The sequence below is a fragment of the Condylura cristata genome, unplaced genomic scaffold, assembly GCF_000260355.1.
Source record: "Condylura cristata isolate star-nosed mole 26May11 unplaced genomic scaffold, ConCri1.0 scaffold00002, whole genome shotgun sequence".
Classification (NCBI taxonomy): Eukaryota; Metazoa; Chordata; class Mammalia; order Eulipotyphla; family Talpidae; genus Condylura; species Condylura cristata.
Genome location: NW_004567103.1, coordinates 67178540 through 67194324, shown reverse-complemented (window position 1 = coordinate 67194324; position 15785 = coordinate 67178540). Strand labels below are relative to the sequence as shown.

General features: G+C 36.1%; 1 protein-coding gene across 1 annotated transcript in view; it reads left to right on the top strand.

Annotated features, from left to right (window-relative positions):
* The window catches only part of ARHGAP15 (Rho GTPase activating protein 15), a 591597-nt gene that overhangs the window by 58133 nt on the left and 517679 nt on the right, over positions 1-15785 (top strand). Inside the window, exon 3 of the mRNA XM_004674681.2 lies at positions 10367-10428. Within this exon, the coding sequence (XP_004674738.2) occupies positions 10367-10428 (62 nt within the window). The remainder of the gene's footprint in view (positions 1-10366; positions 10429-15785) is intronic.

Below are 15785 nucleotides of genomic sequence, written 5' to 3'. Positions count from 1 at the left end.
GACAGTTTTCCATAGTGGTTGTACTAGTTTGCATTCCCACCAGCAGTGCAGGAGAGTTCCTTTTTCTCCACATCCTCTCCAACAATTGTTGTTGCTAGTTGTTTGAAGATGTGCCATTAAGTAAGTTAGTTTTAATAAGAAAACTATACCTAACTGTGACTGCAACATCAAGATCAACTTCTCAAGGAGAATTCCGGAAGGATTTTAGTTAGTCCTCTCATGCATTATATGTAATCATTTTTTCTTTTCTTTTCTTTTGCTTTCCTTTTTCTTCAAATCATTGTACTCAACTTGGCAATATTGTTTTATTGTTTTTTAAACTATACAATTTTCTTCACATTGGACTAATGTATGTATGTACTTACTTTTTTTTTTTTTTAACAAATCTGTCATTTTGCTTGCTTTCAAGTCTCCAGTGCTCCTTCCTTCTCTCATTCCTCATTGCTGCATCCAGAGTCATCCATAGATTCTTGTTTTTTTCTTTTGTTGCTATCTACTAGTCCCTTGGCAATAGGATAAGTTATGACACATAAATAAATGTATACTAATGAAAACACTTTAGAGAATAATGCAAATCTTTTAAGCTCATGTTATTAATCCTTATTTTTTTGCCATATAAGCCTTGATGCTTATTTATTTCAACAATTTGTGCTAAATAAATCTTATCTTCTTTCTCTCTCATATTTAGAACTCCCCTGAACATTTTCCAGGAAGTATGAGAGATTTTGGCTTTAGGAATAATTGGCAAATATATCTCATTAGATCCACCCCCTTTGGAGGAAAATGCTGCTCATTCCAAATAGAATCTGCCATTGTGGGTACTCCAATAGATGATATCACCATTGTTAAGCATGCTTTACATCTCAATGTTCCCTTTAATAAGGTAGATTGTAATCAATGTAGTTACACAGACGAATAATGGATTTATTTTGAATATTGGCAAAAATACACCCCTAATTGGACTCTATAATCTCATGGTGGAAACTACCCAGTGCATTGACAGGTGACACCATTTATGCCACATGGCATGTAAATCTCTTGCTTTCAGGGCAAGAGACCTAAATCATTTTCTGAGAATCTGTGTGATTGCTTAACAACTGCTGTAATGCAGTGAAAATTTTAGAATTGAAATGTCAAATATACTAATATTCATTTGTTTCCTGATCTTATATATTCTATTTTATAGTTGTTTATGAGACCTAATTGTTTTCAGTGCACTTTCCCTTTTTCTCCTAAAGAAATGTTCAAGAGCAGCCTGTTTATAACATGTTAATCTTTATCTTCTTTATTTCTTATCAAAAGAGTATGAGACATGTCTATGGATAACCCTGCAGGAGTCAAAAGCCTGTGGCAGGTTTTAGAGAATCATCTGCTACCTCCTGAGCTCAGAGGATTTGGAGGACAGAGCTCAGGAAGTTGCCATGGCTTGGAGGCAAAGCAGGCTTTTGCAGATAAACCTTAAGTCACAGATTCTACCTTTTGGAGCCAGATATCATTTTGTGGATTAATTAATACTTGTGAGGGTTTTGAGGATGAAAGACATTGCGAGCATCCAGTGTTTTCTTATTTTAAAACAAAGAGCAACCACTTTGGGGGAATAATTCTATTGATAAGGTTGTACAATTGTACAAAAAAAAATTCTAAAAGCCTTTTAATTTTTCAAAATTCTACTTTGGTATGATAAAATTAGGTTTTCTGAAATCACACCCCCCAGAACTTCAAGTTGCTGGTATGTTAATACTAAGTTATATAATTTAATATATCTAATAGAAAACATCTCCAGTTTTTCATTGTCCATGTAGGCTTGTTTTCCTTAAATAGTATTGTGTTTATAATTTCCAGTACTTGTTGAGGCTATCCTTGTGATGGGAGTAATGGTGGGCTTGTGGCATGCAATGATATGCTAAGTATTCATATACTTTTCTCAAAAAGGAGTTTCCAGTTTCCAGTCTGAGGATGAAGAGATGTACTAAGCAAGCATAGAATGGCATCATTCTCTGTGCAAATTACAAAACATGCTCTGACAGCAGAAAAACAATATCTGTGAGAGAGGGAGTGCCGAACTTAAAATAGCCCTAAAAACCTGCTTTGATACAGGCATTTAAACTGAGACTTGCTGGTTGGAGAGAGTTTGCCAAGCAAAGAACTGGAAGAGAATGATGCAAACAGAAAGAACTGCAAATTTAAGGTATGAAGATCAGAAAAAAGTTGTTACTTTCAAAAAAATTACAAAAATACAGAACAGGTTACAGTAGGCAAATGAGTTGTGATGAATGGGAGAGAGAGAAGGTGTTCATATAGTAAAGGGACATGGCATGATGAAGGGGATTTTAGAAAGCATTAAAGCACAGAAAAAGGTTATAATACCTTCTCCCATCCACCCCACATTTGAAATTCATCTAACATTAGAGTAGAAAAAAAGGAACACACACAACAAGAAAGGTCTATTAACATTGAGCAATTCTTTCTTCCCTACTGCCTAGACTGAAATTAAGTTATAACAAAACAATTGAATTATGCTAATAAACTGTCCAGACAGTAACCAGGAAAACCTTTCTCACTAAACTCCAAAGACCCAAAGACAGAACCAAAAAAAAAAAAAAGCAACACATTTTCAAAAAGGGCACAAAGGAATAGAATTCAGAGAGGAGAGAAACTGAGAAGAAATGAGGAAAGGTGAGATATAAGAAGCACCCTCAGAAGACTGAAGAAAGTTATTCAGATATAAGGATATGACTCATCAGTCCTTATTCCAAACAGAACTTGGAATATTTGTGACCAAATGAAACACACTGGCTATAAGAAGAAAGGCTATGGTGATTCTTCAAAGTCAAATAATAACTTTTTTTCAGGATGACATTTTGACAAATTAGAGCTAAATAAATCAGGAATATGTATGAATGTTAAAATGGAGTAGGGAGAGGGAGAAGCACTTGGCAAAACATACTATGTGCTTTGCCAAATGCTTGAAGATCCATGTAAGCTATTCAGTGGAGCCCCAGAGGTTGCCACGTTCACCCTTCTTAACAGAGAGAGAAAGAGGGAGAAAAATCAATGGAAAATTGGGAACAAGTTTGCTAAGGAGTTTAAGTAAGTTAGTTTTATTACAAAGTTTATTTTTACATCATTTTGCACATTTTTTTTTCCATCTCGATTGTAATCCCCGCGGGTTTCCCATCACCAAATCACCCCTGTGCCACCACCATAGTCCCGTGCATTTCCCTCCCTTCCCCCTCCCGTTTTTGATCCCATTCCCCACTCCGCCCCCACAGAATGTCTCTGGTATATGGTTGTTCATTATTTTTGTTATTTTCTCGCCTGGTCCATTATACTCCTGCTATGAGTGAAACCATCTGGTATTTTTCTTTCTCTTTCTGGCTTATCTCACTAAGCTCCATCCAAGTTGCTGCAAAAGACATGTGTTTCTCTTTTTTGGTTGCTGAGTAATATTCCATTGTATATATGTACCACATCTTTCTAATCCAGTCATCTACTTTTGGGCATTTGGGCTGCTTCCATGTTTTTCCAATTGTAAATAAAGCAGCAATAAACATGGGGGTACAAGTATCTTTTTCAATCAGTGTTTTTGTGTCTTTTGGATAGATACCTAGGAGTGGGATTGCTGGGTAGTAGGGAAGCTCCATGTTTAGCAGCTTGAGGAACCTCCAGACAGTTTTCCATAGTGGTTGTACTAGTTTGCATTCCCACCAGCAGTGCAGGAGAGTTCCTTTTTCTCCACATCCTCTCCAACAATTGTTGTTGCTAGTTGTTTGAAGATGTGCCATTAAGTAAGTTAGTTTTAATAAGAAAACTATACCTAACTGTGACTGCAACATCAAGATCAACTTCTCAAGGAGAATTCCGGAAGGATTTTAGTTAGTCCTCTCATGCATTATATGTAATCATTTTTTCTTTTCTTTTCTTTTGCTTTCCTTTTTCTTCAAATCATTGTACTCAACTTGGCAATATTGTTTTATTGTTTTTTAAACGCAAGCACATTAAAAGTATTTGTGTATGCAGAAACATTTTTCTGAAAGCATCATATTTCATTCTTGAGCTTTATGTAAAGTAGTTCTGAAATTATGAATTTAAAATAAAAAAAACAGTATATGATATGATTTTCAGATAAAGTTGATTTTTAACATAGTGATGTTCTTCCTCAATTTTTGTTTCTGTTCTTAATGGATTGTGTCCAGTACAAGCTTCACACATATTAAGCATTTCTGCTATAGGAAGGAAGGTAGAGCAAGTAAAGAAATAATTGGAATAGAGAGGAAAAATGTAGACAGTTGCCCCAAAGAAGGTAATGTTACAATATGAAGACAAAGGCAAAAGAAAAACATCAATGTAGTTAGGTCCCATAGATAAGTACTACAGAGGTAATATACTTCATGGTAACTAGTGTTAATTATAATGTCCTATAAACTAAAAACTTTACTAAATATAAATTTTGTATGCTGTTAGTATAAAGAGGTTTAGAAAGGTAAATATGTGCAGAAATAGATAGGTCAGTTAGTTTGACTATATATATAATTTAAAAAATCAATATTATCCAAAAAGTAAATCCATTTGAAAGAACAAAGACAAATATCTATTTGTATGTGTGATGCAGAAGTTAAAAAAAAAAGATATTAATGTAGAGAGTTTTACAAGGTGGACTACTTTGGAAGGCTCACTCCATTCAGGACTGGAGGCTCTCTTGATATGTGGATCAAGAAAAATTGCATTTTTCATATCATCATATTCTGTAGGTATTATGATTCTTTAGAACTATCTCAAGTAACCAAAAGTCTGTTGTACAAGCTAATACTAATACTAATTTATGTACTTATAATGGGGATATACTGATATGTAATAACTGATTCCATATTCTATGTCTGAGGATCTACAACTGAATTAGAGGTCAAAAGGTTACCAGTGAACACAGACTCAGAACAAAGAGGGAAAGAGCAATAACAAATACATCAGCAGAGGAAGTATGAGGTAAAAAACTATTTGGTTTTGGTATCAGAAGCCAATCACTTTTCATCACAATTTGGTGAAAGTCTTTTAGTCAGTTATGTTTCCATTTATAAGCAAGTATTTTTTTTTTAAGATTTATTTATGCATACAGAACTGAGGTATGGGTCAGAGTTACAGGGGGGTGAAATACACTGCTGAGGAGAGCAAGGGGTGAGACAGGAGAGATCTGCTGCGCCATGTGGGTCACCTCCCTTGCTCGGGATCGAACTCACACTAAAGCAGCTGCGGCTAGCTTCTTAGTGCTGCACTTTAACCTATTGTGCCACCAGTGAAGGCCCTATAAACAAGTATTTTCACATATTTACTTTAGAGAGCTGATTAAATGAAAGCCTCTTGCTTTTAATTCTACTTTTTTTTTGAAATTTGAAAATTTGAAGACTTCTTTCATATGAAAGGTTGTGGTATTGGCATAAATGGTTAAAGGCTCATCTTTCTGCTGTGATTGATGTCACCATCAAAGTTTGTCTTCAGCTCTCCTGGCTTCTCTACTGACTCCAACTTCAGTGGATAAATAGGTGTTACCTGGGTATCACACTGCCTTTTGCTCTTCTCTAGCACGGTTGTGTCTGCAGAGTACTCTCTCACTGCTAACACCCCAGCTGGCATCCACTCTGGACAAATTGCTGAAATTTCCTGCCACTTAACATAAAAAAAAAGGGCTTTTAAGGGATGTTGGCCAATAACTCAAGAAGTCAGATTCAACATCTAGTGATTAGTTAAAGTTTCTTAAGTGGACATAGCTTAGGGAGTGCTACTACTTCAAAGAACTTCAAGGTGGCCCTCAACTTAGGGTACAATTTTACATAATTTTGTAAATAATTTCAGACAAAACCATCTGAGTCCTAAGTCACCAACACTTTCTGTTATTATCTGCAGATCATGAGGCAAACATAAAGTGGGAATAATTAATTAAAATAAATAATAAGGTGCCAGTTATGTACCTACATCCAAAATAATTATGATCTTTTGTTTGCCTAATACTTTTATGATTTTCTCAGGGCTACTGATTCCTACTACCTTGATCATTGTGATATATTTCAAGGTATGATGGCAAAGGAATAATAAAATATTTAAATCTACCTCATGGAAGCTTTGCTGGCCAGTATGGGACATAAAATAATGCAGTGCTTTCAGTGTAGGAAGTCTGATTGAAGCATTCTGTTATATGGAAAACATAAACTATATCTCTGAGATGGTTGGCTGAGTATAGAAAAGGAATATCGTGATTGTTAACCCACGAGTGTATGATGCACAGTAAGATTAATTCTGCACTATTAATCTTTGCTGTTCCCTTTTGAACAGAACACCTAGGACTTATGGGGAAAGGATGTTATTAATTGAAAAGTTGTTGAAAGAACTGGAAAAGTGAAAAAGTGAAATGATGCATGAAAATAATAATAGAGCAAAATAAAATCTGATCCTAGAAGCAGAATATGCTGGCTGTACATGTACACATCTGCATGTGGAAATGTACTCGTAGATTCAACTAGATGTGTAAAATTGTGTACAGTCCATTGACAATGATATTTAGTAAAATAATTATTACCTTCCATGTAAGGTAGCTTGAACTTTGGAAGCTCATAAAGAGAAAATTATCAACTAGCAATTCAATTTCTTCCCCCTTTCCTTTTCTGAAACTTTGATGTAGACAGGACAACTCCATTGCATTGAGATAAGACCTGATGAACTGGCTTGACCTCTTTGATGGAAATTATGTCATATTTATAGAGTGTTTAGACTAAAAAAACAATAATTCTATCTCTAGTATCAATCTCAGATATCCTGGAAAGGTCTTGTATTTTCTGGAGAAAACAATTACATATGCACAGAGAGTATTGAATTTATCCTTCAGTATTTCCCTTCTCCTTTTAGAAAAATGCAACAATACATCTTTGGGTACTTAGTGTCCACCCAGTGGTGTTTTAAGAAACATTTTTTTTAAAGATTTATTTATTTACTCATACAGAACTGGGGTACAGGCCAGAGATGCGGAAGGTGAGAGGATTCACCAGGGAAAGAGTGGGGAGCAGAACAGGCAGATCAACTAAGTACACTGCTGAGGGGAGCAGCGGGCGGGTCAGGAGAGGTCTGCCACGCCATGTGGTCACCTCCAGGGCAGGCAGGGATAGAACTCATGCGGTAGTGGCTTAAGCTTCTTAGTGCAGTGCTTTAACCAGCTACGCCACTAGGAAGGGCCCTTAATAAGCATTTTTTAAGTGAAAAATGCAGTATTTTTTTAGCAGTGTATAGATGTATCAATTGTGATGGGTTGAGAGGTCTTGTAGCTTTTGATAGAGAAATTCAGGCTTTTGGTATCTTTTATTTTCATCACAAGAAAGTTTAAATAAAACAGTAAACTTTGTCTATGGTTACACAACAGAATGCCTTAATATGCATTCCTGAAGACAGGGACCTCCTCTGTGGTGATAATTGATACTGAAAACTTCTTCCTTCCAAATATTTGTAGAAACCAATGATGCATAGAGTTAAACACAAAGATTATTATATGGGTTTTTAGGAAACAGATAAATAAGATTCCCTGGCAAGATCTAAGATTCCCCAAGAAAAAGAGACAGCATACATAGAAAAAAAGGAGGGAAAAGAAAATGGATAAGTGTCTCCAAATACATAAAAGACACCAGTGAAAATACAATTTCAAAAATTATCCAAGAGAACTTCTTTATGCTTTTTCTGACACGCTAGGGTAAAAGAAGTTTTCTGAAAATATATATGTATGTAAAGAATACTTTGCAATTATCATATTTTCATCATCATTTATTCAAAATATATCCATTAAAATGTACTTTTTAAAGATTTATTTATTTATGCATACAAGAACTGGGGTACAGGCCAGAAGTGTGAGGGATAAGAGGATTCACCAGAGACAGAGTGGGGAACAGAACAGGCAGATCAACTGAAACACCTTGCTGAGGGGAGCAGCAGGTGGACCAGTAGAAGTCTGCCCCATCCTGTGGGTTACCTCCCTGGCCGGGGATTGAACTGGTGCTACAGTGGCTTTGAGAGCTTCATAGTGCTGCACTTTAATGCCTTATGCCACCAGGGAGAGCCCATAAAAATGTATTTTGAAAGTTATCTATAATAGTGAGTATAATAATGAACAAGTCAGAAAAGATTTCACCTGTGTCAGTGAGTTCTCTAAATAGGTAATTCTTTCGGGAAATTTTAGTGACTTGGAGCTATTCATTTATCCCCAAATATGTCTTGTTTTCCCTGTTATAATGAGATGAAGATTTTTGGATGGCCTATTTTCCTATAAAGATTTAAATAAGCATTTTTTCTCCCACTCTTTTGTTCAAACAATATTCATCATTGTGATTGTTGGTGCCAGCAAATACTCAAAAAGTGCTGGAAGGCAGTCGTGGAGGAGGTACAGACATAACAAAATAACAATTACACTAGGGTTCAATAAGTGTTATGATAGTAATAATGGCAGAATGAAATGGAGATTTAGGGCAGATGTGCTTAACAGAGATTGCAGAAGGACCATAGGCTCCAACACACAGAGGCAATTTAATGTATATTTCTTCTATTTCAGAATTTGTGGGCTAGAGGCATGGTGGGGGCAGAGTATGAGAGGGACTCGGGATTGTGTTTCTCTGATATTAGGCAGGTGATTCCTTTGTTTTTTTTTTTTCTTTTGAATTAGTGTTTTTTTTTTCTTTATTTCTTTATTTTTTAAAGTAACATAGTAGTTTATTTTTACATCATTTTGTGCCTTTTCCATCTCAGTTGTAATCCCCATGGACTTCCCATCACCAGATCACCAGTGTGCCATCACCATAGTCCAGCGTACTTCCCTCCCCCCACTGTTTTTGATCCCATTCCCCATTCTACCCCTGTAAAATGTCTCCAGTAGACAGTTGTTCATTATTATTATTATTTTCTCCCCTGGTCCTTTATACTCCTGCTATGTGTGAAACCATCTGGTATTTTTCCTTTTTTTTCTGGCTTATTTCACTAAGCATGATCTTTTCCAGCTCCATCCATGTTGCTGGAAAAAGGCATGTGTTTCTTCTTCTTCTTTTTTGGTTGCTGAATTATATTCCATTGTGTATATGTCCCACATCTTTTTAATCCTGTCATCTACTTTTGGACATTTGGGTTGTTTCCATGCCTTTCAAAGTGTAAATAAAGCAGCACAATAAACATGGGGGTACAGGTATCTTTTTGAATCAGTGTGTTTTGTGTCTTTTGGGTAGATAACTAGGGGTGGGATTGCTGGGTAGTAGGGAAGCTCCATGTTTAGCAGTTTGAAGAACCTCCAAATAGTTTTCCATGGTGGTTGTACTCGTTTGCATTCCCACCAGCAGTGCAGGAGAGTTCATTTTCTCCACATCCTCACCAACATTTGTTTTTGTTAGTTGTTTTAAGGTGTGCCATTCTCACTGAGAGGTGGTTTTAATTTGCACCTCCCTTATTACAAGTGATGTTGAACATTTTTTTCATATGCTTGTTGGCCATCTGCATTTCCTCTTTGGAGAAGTGTCTTTTTAGCTGTTCTGCCCAAAGCAGGTAATTCTTAAAGCTTCTTGCACGTAGTATTGGGAGAAGGATGCTGGCAGTTCATCAAGAGTAAAAATATGGAACACAAGGAGTTGAGATTGGTAGTGTGGAAATGACTGGGAAAGGCAAAAATAAGGTGCTAAGAAATTAAAGCACCTATTTTAGACTTACTTGGGAGTCAACACAGTGCATTCCACAAAAACCTCTGCAAGTGTTGTAATGAATTGCTGACTTTCCTTTAAGAAACTTGTAGCTGTAGAAAGCCAATAAATACAAATAGGAGAGAAAAACCGCCTACATCAAGGAGATGATAATAAGAGCTACCAGAGCTTCTCTTGGTGGCTGCCTGGAATGCAAGAAATGTCACTGTTGTAAATGCCCTTCCATTATTCACGATTCCCATGGAATCGTGCTCTTTCCTAGCCTCCCTAGGCATCTGAAGTAGGGATGGGGAATTAAAGGAATAACTTTTTAGGGACGATCATTGAAATGAAGAAAGAGTTAAATTTGTCTTTGTTTTATCACTTTAATCAATTTTATAAGCCAGTGAATTCAATGCCTAAAGGAAAAGTGAGTAAAGGTGTATCACTATCTTAACAAATCATTCTCATTCTTCTTTGTGATCCTTCTTTTGGATATTTAACGACTTGTAATGACTATGATCTTGGAGGCACTTCCCATAAGCTATATATGCATAATTAATGAAGTTCTATGACTGCAAACTTCCATCACTGCAATAGCTGTTGGAAAGCCTAGGTTCTTTCAAATTGAAAATGCATAAGAGTTTGTCACGGTTTTAACATATGCACTCTTCTTGCAGATGGTTGAAAAAGAAGGTTATCTTCAAAAAGCTAAAATTGCAGATGGAGGAAAGAAACTAAGGTAACAATTTCTTGAATTTACTCTAACTATGCTAGTTTCTATCTTTCAATTTGTGTCTTGGCTTTTGTGAGGAAAAAAAAGGCCCTAGGTGTTCCAAGATCAGAATGTTCCCCTTTGCTATCACCATAAACAACTGTATTTTAAACATAATTACACAGTTTTCCAGTAAATTACTGCATCCATGTTGTTACAAAGAATAAATTGATGATATGTTTATAGCACTCTTGGAATTTTAAACCTTAAAAATAAGAATTCAAAGACATAGTAAGGTGATAGGTCTTGATTTCTGGGATTAATATACGAATGGACTCATTTGCAAAATCTAAGAGTCATCCTAAAATATATTGATAACATAGTTTTCTGAAGGACTGAGGAGTGGTATTTGTTGCCCAAATACAAATCACTTGAGAGAAGTAAAATACGTGCCTTATAAGAATGTCAGAAATTGCTGCATTTGGGGGCAAGATGAACACAGGATCCGTTAGAGAAATTAGAAAGGTAAAGGGACTTCCTAGGCAGCAATAAGTAAAACCTTGAAGGAAAAAATGAGGTTTATAAGAGGCTACACAAAGGTGCTAGACATTTTCTAAGTGTTGCATATTTAGAAATAATTTTTTCCATTTGAGAGTTTTTGCTATATCTCATATATTTCCTAGTTTGTATGTTATGTATATAATGTACAGTCTAAAAAGGTATGAAAAAATTGTTCCAACTGGGACACAGGTGTATGTAAGTCAGAAAACAATCATCCATGACTTCATCTCTCAAAGAACAAACTTTGTTTTTCCTCCATTATGCTTATTTTGGGGTAGCAAGCAGGACCTTAAATCCTCTCCTAGACTGTCTTTCTGCAATAACCCTCCCTAGAAGGACCCAGAAGAGAGGTGAACAGGAGGGAATATCAAATAGAAGCTTGTTTAAGAGCCTGGTCTGGTCCCCCTCGAGGTGGAAAATGACTTTTGAGTTGGTCTCTGATAGGGCAATAGAAGGGGTTCAAAGCCTTTGACTCACCTGGCCCAGTATACTCCTTTCTTCTAGTTCACTCCTGAAATATGAGTTCATGGGAGGAATGTACACAGTATAGTGATATCTTTCTAAGATGAGTAAGTCAATACTCATTATTTCACTAGCCATTTTGAGAACATTTTGTCTAAATGCTCAGAGAAATATAACAGGATGTGTCTTAATGTGTCGAAGTTATTACTTCAGTCCTTTCTCTGGGGGTTGGTAGAAGAGAAAACTTTAGTCAGTCTTACCCTCTTACTAGTGCCAGAAAGGAGAGATTCTAAAAGGGATTCCAAGAACAGAAGATGATGTCCCTCAGAGTGGTGTTGTGAAGAATATTTGCTTTTGAGCCATCCATAAAGCATCCTTATAAAATTTGCCCTAGAAGGTGGTATCAGAAAAAGCTGAGTTGAAGAGTAGGGCCCTTGGCCTAGACAACTAACATGAATTCTTGCTTAGGCTGTTATAATCACTGTGTATATCATTTTGTATTTATTTTATTTGTTGGTACTTTAATCAGTTTGCATACCAGTTCTGGGTTTTAGTTTAAATTCATATAAACATTAGTTTGTACTCCACTTTGTTATTTTAATCAGTTTGCATGCCATTATACATTCCTTTAACTTTTTTCATTTAAAGTTATATACATTTTAGTTTCTTTTTTTCTTTTAATTTAACTTCAGGTGCACACAGTTGATTGACTTTTTCAGTGTGTGGCCTCATATTATTATCACCATCCTTGGCAAGATGTCTTGCTGGATTTTATACTGAAATCTCCAATCCTCACTTCAATTCTCTCTGGAACATGTATTCATCAAACCACTCTCCATATATTTATTTTTGTCTACATGTGTGGTATTCTAGAAAATATGTATTTGTGTGTATGTGAAAAAGAATTCTAAATTATGTAAACCCTCGTGTGTTAAAAACCTCATTCTGTTTCTGACTACATTAATTGAGTTAGTGTTTGGATATCTTAGTATTGCTATATATAAAATGAGTTCATTTCTTCCAGCTAGTGACCATTTTGCCATTTTGGACCAAAACCAAATTCTACATAGTCCTCCAGGAGGGGATATCAAGTTGTCCCTAATTCCTTCCTTTCCAAACAACATGCTATAAACCACACAGAATCTGTGTGAATTTGAAGTTAGGGTTTCTCTCTGAATCTGAAGGTAGGGCTTCTCTCTGGGAAATATACCAGGAGTGAAGATTTGATGGTCAGAGGGTGCAAACATTTATAATCCATTGAGTGTTGTTGCCAGATTTTCTCCTGAATAAGGGCACCAGCCTATACTCCCCTCTGCAATGTACAAAAAAGATCCCTTTGCATCATAATCTCATCACCACTTATATATATATTTATATATATTATATGGGTATATAATACACACACACACACACCTATTATATATAACTCATTAAATTAAACAATCGATAACTAAAGAATATTACCTCAGTAATTCATTTATTTGTATTCTTTGAATTTATCTTGCCATTGAAAGTCCTCAGTGTTAAGGACTCTTTAATTTTGATCCATATTCTTCCATAACTGTGCTCAATTTTTTAAATATTTTATCTATTAATTTTGGTGTTGAAGAACTGGGATGTAGGCAAGAGGTGTGTGTGGGGGGGGTGAGGGTTTGCGGAAAGAAGTTGAGAGAATTCACCAGTGACAGATTGAGGTGCAAAATAGGGAGATCTACTGAAATACACTGCTGAGGGGAAGAATGGGCAAGACAGGAAAGGCTCTGCTGAGCCATGTGGGTTAGCTCCCTGGCTGGGGATGGAACTAAGGTGGTCACAGTGGATCTTCATAGTGATAGTGCTGAGACTTAACCACTAGGTCACCAGGGAGGCCCTTCTAAATAATTTTATGTTTTATTATTTGTGGAGCTTTAAAAATTTTATTACAGACACTTTGCAAATTGAACATTATATATATATATGTATATATATACATATATATATACATATATATATATATATATAATTAATATGCTTGATAACATAAAATATCCCACCAGGCTAATAGTCTTTAATATAGCAAATTCTTCCTATACTCGTCTTTAATTGATTCAATTGATGCCAGTTTTATACTAATATAGTTTGAATTGCAGTAAACCTCATATTGCTTGGTAATTTTTGTAATTTTTTAGAGGTTTATTTATTTATGCATACAGAACTGGGGTATAGGCCAGAGATGTAGGGGCTATGAAAGGATTTACCAGAGATAGAGTGGGGAGCAGAACAGGCAGATTGACAAAAGTACATTGCCGAGGGGAGCAGCGGGCGAGACAGTAGAGGTCTGCTGTGCCATGTGGATCACTTCTGGGGCCAGGGCCAGGGTGGGGGAATTGAACTGGCTCTGAGGCCTCTGTGGCTACCTTCCGGTGCTGTGCTTTATCCCACTGTGCAACCAGGGAGGGCCCACTTAGTCATTTTTAAAACATATTCTCTTAAGATAAATGCTAAGCCTGGATTACTTGATTAGATCATACTGACCTTTTCTTTAAGTTTTTAAATGACTCTTATTATTGCTTGCCCAAGGAATCTTTGTTTTTTGTCACTAAGAACAAAATGATTGGTTTAGTCATAACCTTGAAAAATTTTCAGTTACTATTTGAATTTAGTAACACTTAAACAGTATACCATAATTGCTATAATTTGTATTTCTTATGTAAAATTAGCTTTGATAGCCTTTCTTTGCATTTATCAAGGCACGTTAATCATTGTATGAATTTTGAGTTAGTAAACAGTATTAATAGGTGCTTACTCTGTCAAACACTTGGTTAAATTTTTTGTTGGTAATACATACATAATACTTTAATACAGAGTCTGCTATTTTTTCCTATTTTATAAATGCAAAAACTTAGTCATCCCTATTAATTTCAGGATTTACCCCTGTTTGAAGTAGGATAGCTTGAAGCCATTTGAGGTCAGAGAGAAAAAAAAAAAAACAAACTGTTATTTTATTGCATATCTTCAACCATATCATGGGCTTCAATTGTCAGTGAACCAGTATTATCTTACTACTCTCTGTAAGGCTTTCTACTCACAAACCATGTCATTCATATCAAACTGTGTCTTCATTTTTCTTCACCCCCCCCCCATTTCTGATCCTTTATCTTCAATTCCCTTCATTCATAGCTTTTCTTTCTTTTTAAGAAAAATACGAACAGAAATATCCTTAAATATGAACAGGAATGGGGGCCCTCCCTGGTTCCACAATGTGTTAGGACACAGCACTGCAAACTGGCCACAGGAGCTCCAGTGCAAGATCGATCCCCCAGTCTTGGAGGTAATCTACATGGTGTGACAGACCCCCCCTATCTCGCCTGCTGCTCCCCTAAGCAGTGTACTTTGTAGATCTCCCCCCTCTCTCTCTGGTGAATCTTCTCACTGCCCCTGCATCTCTGGCTTGTACCCCTACACATAAATAAATAAATCTTTTTAATAAATATGAACATGAATGGATGAAATGAATGCTATATTTTATTAGTTATATACTAGCTATGTTTTAAATAGCTTTTAGCTATAAGTTAGCTGAAAGTATTTTAGATATATTTTATATTTCTAAAGAACTATAAGTCAACCTTATTTCAAAATGAGGTTCTACAAATTTCCCCAGTTATACACAGACAAGATTAGTAATGGAATACTTTCAGAATTTAATTTTAAATTTCAGTTATAAACATTAAAAAGATGCTCCACTTTCCTGATAAAGCTGAAGAATTTCATCATTTGGGAACTTCCATCCTCCAAACTGGAAGGCTTCTCTGAAATTCTATGAGGTTCTAGAATTTTTACAGAAAGTAAAAAGTTACTCTCTGTACTTGAATTTACAAAAGATAGTAGACAGTATGTGCATCATTATCAGTACTCGCCTCTTTCCCTTTACGTCTTTGTTCAAGCCTGCCCTTTCATTGTCTCATCCATGACTGCATTTCATCACAGGCAGTTTCATACACAGCTCTTCAGAAGGGCCTGGAAAGATTTTGTGGATGAAAAGCTAGAAAGGGGGTTTAGAGGGCCCTCCCTTGGGGCACAAGTGGGTATAGCACAGCACTATGAAGCCATCCTTAGCCACTGCAGCTTCAGTTCCATCCTTAACCAGGGAGGTGACCAACATGGCAGGGCAGACCTCTCCTGACCCACCCACTGCACACTTCAGCAGTGTATTTCTGTAAATCTGCCTGTTCTGCTTCCCACTCATGCTGGTGAATCCTCTCACCCCCACACCTTTGGTCCACACCCTAGCTTTGTATGCATAAGTAAATAAATCTTTAAAAAAAGAAAGAAAGAAAGAAAGAAAGAAAGAAAGAAAGAAAGAAAGAAAGAAAGAAAGAAAG